Here is a 13,509-nt window from a genome sequence, read left to right on the forward strand (position 1 = left end):
GCATTAACAATGCGCCACAAAGTACGACGATTATTGCAGGACAACAACTCCGAACTTGAAAAAAATCATCTAAAAAAAAAAAAAAAAAATCATGGTTCATCTTTAAAATAAATGATAAAAGGCAATCGACCTACCAGTTTCCCAAAGGAGGATGTGTTACGACTGAACAGTGGCGCCCCCAGAAAATGTTAATAGGGGTGGCCAAAGGAGGCCACAGTAAATCTTGGGGTGGCACATCAAAATAAAGAAAAAAAATAAGGGTTTGCAATATATATATATATATATATATATATATATATATATATATATATATATGAAAAGATCTCTCTGAGATTTCTGGGATTTTATCGATAATAATAATTAGACGACATTTTTCTGAGTGTGTTATTGTGCTGATATCTTATTTCTAATTGTATTGACAGCTGACTCCTATTTTTTTTTAGTTTTACCTTATTTTTTCCTAAAAGTGTGCAGCATCTTTTATGTCAGATACTTGCATTTTGGCAGTTACCAAACAAATGCAATCAGTATCAACAAAATGTATCTTTGCAATGCAGAGGAAACAGAAGCTGCATCTTAAGTGCCATTTAGATGTTTTCACACTGTTTAATGCAGCTCTGTGGGACACGGAATACTTTAACCTGCAGTTACAAATGAATAAATAACGTTCTGATATTTTAAACATAAAACATTGAAAACTGATGTCTGAAATTATAAAAAAAATGAAAAGGTACCTTAAATGAGAAATTAAAACCTCCAGTAGGTGGCACCGAATACCTGATAATAAGTGAGTCATTGCGATTTAACCGAATCATTTAAATGGTTGATTTATTCAGGAACGAAACACTATCTAGTCACTAGTCTAGACCATCACCTAATGTAAGCGCACACTCTGTGTTTTGTTTGGATGGGAAGGGCAGCTACTCTGGTGGCGCCAATTTGCAATCTTTTTAGGTGGCTGCATTTTTTTCACTTAAACTATTGTGAATTTACGTTCTGCATTTAAATTAATAGTACCCACTGCAAATCATCCTAGCCGTGGCCACCCCTTGGGGGCGCCCCTGTGACTGAAGGAGCTGATTTATTAATGGCAGAGCATCTGTTGGCACTTTTGGACCTTTCGTTCACAAACTTACTGTAGGGTAATGAAGTCCAACAAACCCCCTGAGAGAACTTAAAGATAATTGCTATCCCCTGAAAGGGGCACAACCAGGACAAAAGACAAAAACATCTTAATCAAACAGTTTTTTACAGTTCAGCTCACACTCAGACGCTTTCCGCTCTGAGTGATTATTCACAGTGCATAACATGGGGTAGCGGATAAGAGGAAAAACAAACAACAAAACACTGAACATGTTGCCTGACATAGTAGTTAAGACATTTTCCAGGGACATGCTTTCCGCTTTCCATCTCAAGTGCTGAGCTTTACCTACATACAGGCTCTGACAGCCACGTCTAGTTCTCAGTGCACATCCAACCAAAAGGGAAAATAATTAAATATAGTTAACCGTTATTGATGATGGAATGCAATACTTTCCTTTATCTCACTCTTTTCTGAGCGAAGACAACCTTCTGCACCAGACTAAGGTGATACAATGGAGCTTGCTTGAATGTAGAGGAATGTTATCCGATGGGCGAATGGCTGTTAATAAGGTGCAGGCTTTGTGTCTTTAGATGTGCATGTGAGATTGTCTGTTTATGAGCGCATGGGTCTGTGTGAAGAACCCTCGTCGCTGATGCAGTCCGAGCGACTGGTCACAGTGTTTACCTCCCAACAGGCGGCAAAGGAGGGGCTCCTCTCATTACTGTCAAACAAACAGAGACACGTATGAGTCCAAGAACAGAAACCACTCTTGATATGGTACCAAAACCAAATCATAGCCATCAGACAAAAGCATTCAGCAGAGGTGTGTGATAAAGCTACTAGGGGTGTGAATCGGCACTGGTTTCACAATTATCATGTCAACGATTCAATTCAATATCACGGTTATATCAAAGTAATTTTGTGCATTTTTGTTAAATTATATAAGCAGGCTACTTTTTAAAATAATTACGTTAAATTAAATATTAGTAATTAATTAATTATTGTTAACAATTAGACAAAGTAAATATAGTTTTGAAACATACAAGCAAATATAAAGGGGAGAAAAGACGATTACAAGGGATAAACAAAAAGCACTTTCAGTATAACAGTGCTTTAAGAATACAACATTTTACAGACACACATAGTAATGGGTTTTTCTTTTTTTCCTTAGCATTAATGTTCATAGACAGTGGCAGCTTTAATAGACTACATTCACACTAATGCACAGATCCGTTTCCACATATCAGTTGTTTTGTATTGTTCTGAATACATAACTGACTGTTTACACACTATTTTCGAATCATAAAAGTATTCAGAGATGCAAGTGCATTTAAATGCAGGCACAAGCTTCAGGACAAACAAACACGAAGCGTCGAGCATCTAATACCTACTGCATTCCAAAAGGCAGAAATTAAAGCATATCTAAAGTAAAAGACTTAAAGGAAGCGTGTATAATTCTGTGGATATTCTGTGCAATGAAGCCACATGCAAAGGTCTATTTAAGCAGGGAAAATGCCAAGCAGAGATTTAAAACTGGAGTGTATATTTAATAGTCGCGTGACAAGCGTGTATACGAATTATGTCAACAGGCTAGAATTGATTGTGGTCTATTATTGCCTTGATGAAGAAGCGTCCATGTATGCATGGCGATGCATTGATTAATTTTCACACCCCTAAAACCTACTGAAGATGAAAAGCATGCAGCAGTTCTGTCTTTACACAAGCTCATGAAAGCATACGAGTGATCAAAGGAGGCTTTGTGCTCACTGTGAGATGCATTACATGTATTTGTTGAACCTTGTGGTTTTTCTGAACAAAACTGCTAGACTGACATGTTAATTTCTTGGGACTTACCTCTGTTAGCTTTGCTTGGGTATATCTTAGTGAAGTGTCTATACTCTTCTGGAGGAGGGAAGTCATCCAGAGGATGAAAAGAATACTTGGACTCAAAATCATCTGATGGAAGAGACAAATAAAAAATACTTTTATTTAGCAAGGACAAGTTACATTGATCAAAAGTGACAGCGAAGACATTTATCATGATGTTTGAACTGAATTCTGAGCTAAATCTATCGGTTTCCACAAAAAATATTAAACAGCATGACTGTTTTCAACATTGATAATAAATGTTTCTTGAGCAGCAAATCGGCATATTAGAATGATTTCTGAAGGATCATTTGACACTCAAGGTTTAAATTAAAATAAGTTCACAATACAGCCGTTTTTACTCTGGATAAGAATGTCTGCCAAATGCTTTTAAAATGTATAAAATGCCAATATTTTGCAACACCACATAATAACATTATTGATGATCTTAGAAAGGGTGAGTACATGCCTAATAATGCCACTAGATTGTCTAAAAATCCATTAAGTCAAATTATTTAGAACAATTATCTTGTTAGCATCATCATACACTAAATATGCAGTGACTCAGTAACAGCTGCAACTGCAGATGCCTGTGAACTCATTAAATGAGTAACTTGTATTTATACGAAAATTAATCTGAATATTTTTTAGATTTATAACAGGTTTAACAGATGTTGGATTATTTTGCACAATACCAGGGCCCAAGAATCAAGACAGGCCACTCCGAGTGTGTTTCTGTAATTCATATGACAAAACCATCTCTTTTCCTATGAGATGAATGCAGAGCCAACTTTTAAATTTGGAGAAAACATCACCCTCTCTATATGAACGAAGGATGATGAAATGAGGATGTGAGGACAGGTGCAGGGTGAGAGTGAGCTTGAGGGACTCACCTACAAAGGAACGGGAAATGGAAGTGTGTCCATTGCGGATGGGCGGGGGAGGGGGCGGGGGTCCGGCTGGTGTGCGGGAGGGGGGAGGAGGGGGCTTGCCTCGGCTTGGGACATCAGAGCTAGTGCCATGAGTCCGGTGAGGAGGTGGAGGCGGCGGAGGAGCATCCCGACCATTTCGTGACGGCTGTCCAGGAACTGGAGGAGCTATAAAAAGAAAGATAAATTTATGTTGAAACAACCAGCAAATAACTGAAAGACAAACATCAATAGACAAATCATTTAAAATTATATTTCTCATGTACAACGGTTCAACTCCATATGACAGCTCTGAGTGAGGTTTAATCTGGGGTTGACATGCCCCATCCAACTTTTTTGATGTTAAGATGAAGTTATGTGAATAAAGGCATACATTTCGAACTATTCCTCACACAAATATGATCATGACTCAGAATAAAAGGGTGATTTTGTGGTGTCCTGTAATGAAACGAAGAGATGTGATTACAATGACAGATGTATGAAAAACAGAAGCCTCAAAATTCTACTTGTCTGTTAAACATTAGTTAAATAGTAAATATTGGCTGTTTTTCCAATTCCAAGAATGCAAAGAACAGACTTGTGTTCTCGTGGAGCTTTCTCGGAAGGACGTGAGAACACAGAACACACCTGTATGAGTATTGAGACTTGCTTAACTGAACACATAATCACAGCATAAGCAGCAGCCAATGAACCATAAACATAAACAAATGTCATAACCTATTAAAACAATTCAAACTACTATAAATAATATTTACATGCCATATAATTGTATAATGTTTTATTTTACAACATTATATGTTTAACTATGACTATGTTAAGATTAAGTTTAATATGCCAATAAAGAAAACTACTTTCTCTGAGTCTTATAACTTTATTCAAATTAAGTAAAAACAAAACAATAAATGTTTACTTTAATGAGCCATCAAGTATTTTTGAGAGCGAGTTTAAAGCTTGCAGGTTTCTGTACACCGGCCGCCCGCAGCGTCTTCTGTGATTTCTAACGGCTGGATTCTCTCAAGTCTGCACTCGATGCATCCTTGATATCAAGAACACATCCAGGCACTTCCATGCGTCCTCTGTACTTGCATTCTTGAGAACTGGAATTGAACTTCGACGGTTAATGATGATGTATAGCGAGAACACAAGGATGCAAGATGCAACACATATTGAGAAACAGAATAATTTGTTCTGAAGCAGTCTCATCAGTGCTCTATCAGGTATCACTTTTTTACTTTTTGATATTTGCCTTAAATTGATTGCGGTTACACTTTTTAAGTCTATGAATGACAATATTTTCCTAAACCGATTAAATGTACATGTCTTCATTTACGTGTGATCAATATATTACGTTAGAATAAGAAGACACTATATGGTTGTTACTATTCAAATGGAGCGAGAGACCGGTGAGTGTCGCAGGTGTCCCACGGCTCTCGGCCCCGCCCCACTCGTCACATATTGTTATTAGATTAATGTTTTACGTTATTGACATACAAATATGAAATGTTGGAAAAATGCAATGATACTCTAACATATGAAATGAAACTACCAGTAGGTTGTGGCGAGTCACTGTCTTAATGAGAGAAACATTGATTCAACCGATCATTTAAACGGCTGATTCATTCAATAAATGAAGCGAGTAACCATTTTTATAAATGGCTCACTGAATCATTGACTCGTTCAAAAATGTATAATTCTCCGGAGTCTGAACTGAGGTGACCTTGATTCTGTTAATACGATATCCGTTATTAGTCACTGTTTACACTGAAAGTAATAATCAGAATCATTCTCACCAAAGTTTAGGTGCAGCCCGAGTTATTGTTTGTTTTTCAAATTTTGATCAGGTTACTTGTCCGGTCGGGCAAGTAAAATTCTCTTTCACTTGCCCCTTTACAAAATCCACTTGTCCCAGACAAGCATTAATGTCAAGCCCTGTGTGTGTGTGTGTGTGTGTATATATATATATATATATATATATATATAAATACTTTTACTCCACAAAGTTGCATTAAATCAAACAAAAGTAAAGGCATTTATAGTGCTACAAAAGATTTATACTTCAAATAAATGCTGTTCTGTTGAAATGCTGCTCCATTTAAGTTGTAATAATATTTCATAACATTTATGTTTTTACTTCTGTATTTCCGAGAGTAGTGTAGTTAAAAAAAAAAAGTAAATTAGATAAATGTCACAGACAATAGAGCTCACCTGCTCCTCGTCCCGGGGGCTCTCGTGCTGGAGGAGGGGGTCTGGCAGCCTGCGGGGTGGGTGATGGTGGTGGAGGCGGCGCATGTCCACGTGTCGGTGTGTGTCCACTTGCTGAAGGCTTCTTGCTGAGTGAGTTGTGTCTCTGGGGCAGTTGGGGGGCATCTTCATTCACAGGACTGGAGGGGCCATTGGAAACCCCTGACTGCTGACGGTATGGGGGCGGCAGCGGGGCAAGGGAGGAAGAGGAGGATGAAGACGAGCGGCTGTTCGCAGGTGACGGAGGTGGTTTCACAGGTGGAGGTGGTGCGTTTTCACGCACCGGCGCTGCAGAAGGTCCTCGCTGCCCTGGAGTTGGCGGAAGTGGCTTTTCGCGATTGTACAAGGGCGCTGTGGCTTTCTGCGATGGAGCAGGAGGAGCATTTCCACGCCGAGACATGGGGGGTGGTGGAGGTGGGGCAGAAGAGCTGTGCTTCATGCCTGTAGACGGGCTGCTGCCTCCACCAGGGGAACGGGAGAGATCAGGCAGGGACGGTCTCTGGGAACGGCCAGACTCTGGTGAGGCCTGCTGAGAGGGACTGTCGGGGTCATCCTGGCTGCCAGCTGGGCGAGGTGCAGCAGAACGAGTGCCAGGAGGGTGCAATGCAGACCGGCCTGCTGAACCATCTGCAACACAACCGGTTCATATCTGAGAAACACTGTAATCACAATAATCAAATATAAATCATATTTTAGACAACAATTACTACAGAATGAATAAGAACATATTTGAAAAAACAAAGTATGAAATCTACACATTCTTAAAAGTAAAGGTTGTTTTTTGGCATCTATGGTTCGATGAAGAACCTTTAAGATCCATGGTATCTTTCCATTCCACAAAAGGTTCCATTACTGTACATGCACAAAATAGAAAGGAATAAAGTTTTCCCCGGTAACGGCTGTACAAAAAGCAGCACTGAGCTCACAAACGCTGCTTTATCAGGTATAACATACAAGATTAAATGAATATGACATTTTATGAAGACAGTTGGTTTTCTTTCAGACATATTGTGATATAAAAACACATGTGCCACATTTTTTTTTGAAACGTGCAGTGCTCATGTTTATTCAACAAAGTCAAAGCCTTTTGGGAAATGTATTTGTTTGCGGTCAGTTTTGATATTGTGGCATGCCACCACAAATAAGTCAATATATAGGAAACACATCCCACAGCATAATAACCTGAGTCAACTTCAGTCTAGTTTTTTTGAGTATATCGAGCACAACAGAGGGTGTTAAGACATTACATTTTTGGATTAACTAATCCTTTGCGTTATGGACAAAAAAAAAAACGTGCTTGCTCAGATACACGCTGCTCTTGCCCAGAGAGAGTCCGCTCACTTAAAACGTGTCTCCTCTCACTCAAACTGCATCCTGTGCACGTTTCTATTTCTAGCCATGCAGTGTGAACGTTCTGATCCATTGACATGGGCTCGGAAATAAGATGCATCACAGACAGTGTGTGAACCTGGAGTTAATTAGGCATATGCCCAGTCTGTTCTGTTCTCGCGCTAGGCACATTGCATTCTGATTGGTTCAGATAGCATACTGCAGGAGGTCGAGGCGGCAGAAAAATCGTGCTATAAAGCGCTTTAGAAACTTTACACGCTCAAATTGTGATTTTATGACAATTTCGATTAATCGCACAGCCCTATTAAGAACCACTGCTTTAATAGACAACATTTTTAATTATCATCACACCTCCTACAGATCGTAATTTTGGGACACCACCCTGAAATAGCCCTCCCACTGGCTGGACCACGGCAGAAGACCCTCCACTGATGGACACGCCTCCACCACTTCCTTTCGGCTCTGAAAAATACAAATAAAAAAGAATTCATTGATGTCCCACATTTGCTGACCTATCAATTTCATGCAATTCTCAGGTGTCCTCCACTTACTCTCAATCAAAGGTGCACTCCTATCATTGACAACGCCAACTTTCTTCAGCTTGGTCCCTTTGCAGATATCAGAGAGCAATGCCCCTCTGCCCTTCGTTTCATCTCGGCTCAGCTTGGGAGGGGTTGTGTTTGCCTGTGGATAAACAGAGTGTTCCTTTCTTTGTTCAGGTCAAGTTTTCACAGAAGCAGTTGAAGTTTGCATTGAGCATGCTGTGAATATTTCTGAGGTAAGGTTTTGCAGTTCCCAATAAAGTTACCTGCCAAAGAGAGAGTACTTACCTGGCTAAGGGTGGGGGGAGGAGGGGGATGGGGAGGAATGGGCATCTTGGATCTCTGTCCGGTGTTTACAGCTAAGAGTATTGGACAATTAAAACTTCATGAAGACAGTTACCTATAGAAACAGAAAATAATTGTCAGTCAAACTGATTATATACATATAAAATGTGTGTTTGCATACAGGGTTAACTCGGAAAAACTAGGCCTTGTTTCCCCATGAAATAAGCAGTAAGAACAGTAAAATCCTAAAATATTATTACAGCTGTTTTCTATTTGAATATATTTTAAAATTTATTTTATTCATGTGATGTTTCAGCTCAACAAGCATTTCTTAATATTATCAATGTTGACAACAGTTGTGCTGCTTCATATTTTTGTGGAAACTGGTAATTTTTTATTTTCCTGATTCAAAGAAAGTTTGAAAGTTTCTAGAATAGCATTTATTCGAAACAGCAATCTTTTGTAACATTATAAGTGCCTTTACTGTCACTTTTGATAAATATAATGGATGCTCGCGTAAAAGTATTAACTTTTCACAAAAACACCTTATAAAACTGTGAAATATATACAGAATATATATCCGATTTCCTAAATCAGACATTGAGAAATCAGTGATTCGGAAGTACTTCAAGATTCATAACTGCTGGAAAGTGCTGCACATATATTATCCAAGTTTATGGTCCAAACAGACAACCCAGATGTCTGTCATTACAAACAGACAGACACTGATCCATATTCTTTAGCATTTAATCATAATCCTCTTATTTAATAGCTGACAACGACACACTAAGTTACATCTGACAGCTCATGACTTTAACTTAACGGAGTATTATCAGTAGTTCTTTCGATACCATTTTGCCGTTTTAGAAGAAAACAGAATGGAAACTGCAATTGTTATAACTTTAAAACATATAAATGTACATGGAACATTCGCATTTTGATGCCTATGATGGCTAGAATAAACTAAGCAGTTGATTCCACAATAAATGAGTGTAGTTACTTTGGTAACTCAAATGAAACTGGATTAATTTGGATGTAAACAACACGGCCTGCAGGCTACGACCGTTTGACCCGTATAACGTTACTCTTTTCTTTTCAGCTGACTTCTCTGATGAAAAAATCATTAAACATCGCTCATCAGATGACTTTGAAAATGTATGTCTCGTGTTTTATTTCCATATTCGTTTGTATTTGGAATTATCTCGAATATAGCCTTAAGTAAGCTTGTCCTCGCGCTGGGCAGGTGCATCTATCACGTCAAGACGTTTCCTGCCGACGGTGCGTGGAAAAAAAGCCCCTTCGGATATACCTGACATAACGTGTTTATGTAATGAAATAATACAATGTTTGTGCCTACTTTTTACCCGCAATGTCCGATGTTTTCGCAAACTGGGTTCCCTTCGGACATGATCTCGCGCGTCAACCGCCGTGATTCGCTGCTGTGCTGCTCCGCCGTTCAAACCGGAAGTTACGTCACTGTACGTCTTGGCGTGAAAATGTTTATTATTTATTTTAAAAGAGCTATCTTTATTAAATTATTGCACACAAAGCTGCGAAAATCTGAGTGCTTGGGATTATTATGTTATGGTTTCTATTTTTGCTATACTCCTTGCTTAACTCGTACTATTTTTCGCAAAAAATATCTTTATTATTATATATTATTATATTGAATTCCCAGTTTTCTGACCTTCTGAACATGGTCATTTTTGGTGGTAAATCACATTTACACATGATGCAAAATAATAATAATAATGTAATCCCTCCTTTATATCGTAATGATTTTGTGAGAATGTTTTTTTTAAATGCTTCAAAATCTGATTATTCGCAGAAAATTTAATGTAGCCAACATCACGTCACTGAAACTGATGTCCACACAAAATGCGTGCATGATAACTAGTTTTGCTTCGCCTAATAAAGTATTACCAAAATATCCTCGATTCTCAAATCTCGTGCATATTTTATTCAAGCAATGCTATTTTATGATACCGAGGAAGAAATAAAACAGCACGTGTCCTTAATACCAGAAATGCCCAATGTTGACACGTGGTGGTGCTATAAGATGTACTATTTTGATTTGCATGACTTATTACAGTCATATGTGCTTTAATTGAGACCCTGCGGCCTCATATGAGGACATTACATTTTTGTGAATTTCTCTGAGACTGTTCATGCCACAGTTTTAAGTCTGGATGTCCAGTACAGAGCACATTCAGGGCTTTTCAGAGATACCAAATGATTGGATGTTTCACATGACCACTCCCTCTCCTTGGTCATCAAAATGTCTGAAATTAATTTAGTGACACTCTTATGGAAATATGATAATATTTTGTAGTTATCATTTAAATCTGTCTAATTTTTAAATTATGTGTCATAAATCAACATCTCAGGAAAATGTTATGGGGTTTCAAATCAAAATATGACTTTCTGTTACTAAACAGGACATTGATTTCATACATGTCCTCACATGAGGACACCGGGACTAAAAGCATGTTTATGACGCATTTTTGGAGACATAACAAATGAATAGATAAATAAATTATATTTCAATATTCTATAAAATATTATATATATTATTATGAAAATCTTGTCAATTATTACTCCCATTATTGCACTTCTTTTTTCATTACATGTTGGCCCAAAAACACATTAATATGCAAATTAGATTTAGTTTATAGATACATTGTATATAATGAGAAAACCCATTAATGGTAATTTTACACACATTTTGCAGAAAGAAAAATGGTATATTGAATCTTTCTGTTATAACATAGTTGAGAATCATCTTTATACAAAGTTTGGTAAAAAAAAAATGTATTGGTGATTTAAAAAATCAATTGACTTTGCATATGCATCTTCATTCATGTCTTTTAATTTTTTTTTTAAGAAATTGAGTCCCGATGTCCTCTTCTGAGCACATAACATAACTTATGAATGAAATGCATAAATGCAGAGCACAAGGCTGCACTGGGAAATCCCGTGTGCAATGCATGACATGCAATTTGCATCTGTGCTTGCAAAGTGAAGGAAACTGCTTTGCAGCACTTCACACCAGCCAATAGGGGCTATTCCAGGCTGGAAAGATAGAGGCACCTAGTTAGAAAAAAAGCCACAGTTCAAAGGATGTTTACATTTTCAAATAAACTGTGAAAATGTGTCAAATTAACTTTTTGTACCAATGGAGTCTATGTGTGTCATACAGTCAGATAGACCCACTGTAGTCGTATGAGGACATATTTTTCTGCAAAAACTACTTCCTGTACAAAAACAAATTTTAGGTATTATACTTATTAGGTCCAGCATATCCCAAATAGCAAGAACAATTATAAAATGCACACCAGGCAAACTCTCGGGTCTTAGGAGGTTAACTGCAAGAAAACACAACACCACATTATCTGTGGTATTACGGCTTACTTACTATGCGCCACATGCGTACTATGCATACAGTACTATGCTTTCTTAGCATTTAGGCTCGACTATTAAAAAACAACTTTCACAACATCAAATTTAGGTTAAATTATGTGTGTGATAAAAGGGTTCAGCAAGTAAAACTTGCCAGATAAGCCTTAGGCTGGAGTGTCAGTAGATTATTTGGTAATCTTAGCAAATAATTTACTTTTTGAACTGACTTTTATATATTACAACTGCTTTAACGAAACAGTAGAATGCAAGCCTGGATAAGTTGGTCATTTATTGTATGAAGATGGTATCCGTAAATGTCTCTCAGTGTTTCAACCTCTAACCCTCTGGCTAAATGTGCTTAACACAAATGCTCATTCAACGAGTCAATGAAATGATGACACAAAAACCTTTTATATACAGTGCTAGTAAATTTATGATTGTAGGTGCTTCACCTTGAATAAAAGTCAAGGAGCTGAGACAGTTAATATAATTCAGTTTATTTATTTGAAAACAAACAAAAACCACTGTCAAACTAAAATGATCAGTAAAAATGCATATTTCACTGTTATTTCTCGTTGACATTCCTTGCATGTTTTTTAGTTTTTCTTGCTGAAATAATTTACTTTATGATGACAGCATCATCAGTGAATATGCAGAAAAATCACAGATCTCTCTATGGCATGAAAGATCCCACGTAACTGACCAAATTATCCTGTTTCTCAGACTGAGCTGTTAATCAATAGGACAACTGCAACATATTTGCTTAAAAGTTAAAGGAATAGTTGACCCCAAAATAAATATTTGCTGACATATTTACACAACCTCAGGCCATCTAAAATGTAGATGAGCTAGTTTCCTCATGAGAACAGATTTGGAGAAATTCAGCATTACATCACTTGCTCACCAATGAGTGAATGGGTGCCATCAGAATGAGAGTCCAAACAGATGATAAAAACATAATCATAATTCACAAGTAATCCACATAAATCCATAATAATGCTTCCTCCAGTGACTATCCCTTGTTGCCCGGTCACATCAAAATCCACTAAAAGATTTATTTATAACAGGTTTGGCTGTAACCAGTGCTTGATCTGTGCATATCTCTCTCCTGATTCAGACAAGCTTTTTTTTTACTCGAGAAAACAGTATTATGGATCATGGATTTGTATTTTAGCTGGAAGCAATGGACTTAAGTTAATGTCTTGATGGATTAATTTCTTACAAACTTGCAGGTTTTCACTTCACAAGACATTAATTGCTGGACTGGAGAGATGTGGATCAATTATTGAGATGTTTTGGACTCTCATTCTGACGGCACCCATTCACTGCAGAGGATCCATTGTTGAGCAAGTGATGCAATGCCACATTTCTCAAAATCCATTCAGATGAACAAACAAACTCTTGGCCTGAGGGTGAATAAATATTCAGCAAATCTTTATTTTTGTTTGATACTAACACCATTGCTGTAAAGGATTTGAGCATAACTGGGGCAACTGTACCAGAATAGTCTTCATGAATATAACTACTATTACTTTTGGCACATACATGTTCCTTATATACTGAACAGATGCAGGCAGATTTGCAATCATGAAGCTAAATTATAGTTACAGTTAATGAATGATGCTTGACAATTACTGCAATTTCATCAATCAGCAATCACACGTCACACCGATTGCAAAGCCTTTCAAATGCATGTGTAAGATTCCTTGCATCATAATCAGTCATGACCACAAAATTCAGCATGTCATTCAAAACACATTTATATCTGTCTATATACAATGATGTAAAACAATATAGTTTTTGTATAAAAAAA

General features: G+C 37.5%; 1 protein-coding gene across 1 annotated transcript; it reads right to left on the minus strand.

Moving 5' to 3' along the window:
• Positions 1 to 1,485: 1,485 nt before the first annotated feature.
• Positions 1,486 to 9,762, minus strand: wipf2b (WAS/WASL interacting protein family, member 2b). Its single transcript, XM_059555754.1, has 8 exons — positions 9,655 to 9,762; positions 8,301 to 8,412; positions 8,022 to 8,154; positions 7,822 to 7,932; positions 6,085 to 6,747; positions 3,844 to 4,047; positions 2,939 to 3,040; positions 1,486 to 1,805 (listed from the first exon to the last, which is right to left on the minus strand). The coding sequence occupies exons 2-8, from the start codon at positions 8,343 to 8,345 to the stop codon at positions 1,765 to 1,767; spliced, it is 1,299 nt and encodes a 432-aa protein (XP_059411737.1). The 5' UTR covers positions 8,346 to 8,412; positions 9,655 to 9,762; the 3' UTR covers positions 1,486 to 1,764.
• Between the last annotated feature and the right edge of the window lie 3,747 nt (positions 9,763 to 13,509).

This window comes from Carassius carassius, chromosome 8 (assembly GCF_963082965.1).
Source record: "Carassius carassius chromosome 8, fCarCar2.1, whole genome shotgun sequence".
Taxonomy (NCBI): domain Eukaryota; kingdom Metazoa; phylum Chordata; class Actinopteri; order Cypriniformes; family Cyprinidae; genus Carassius; species Carassius carassius.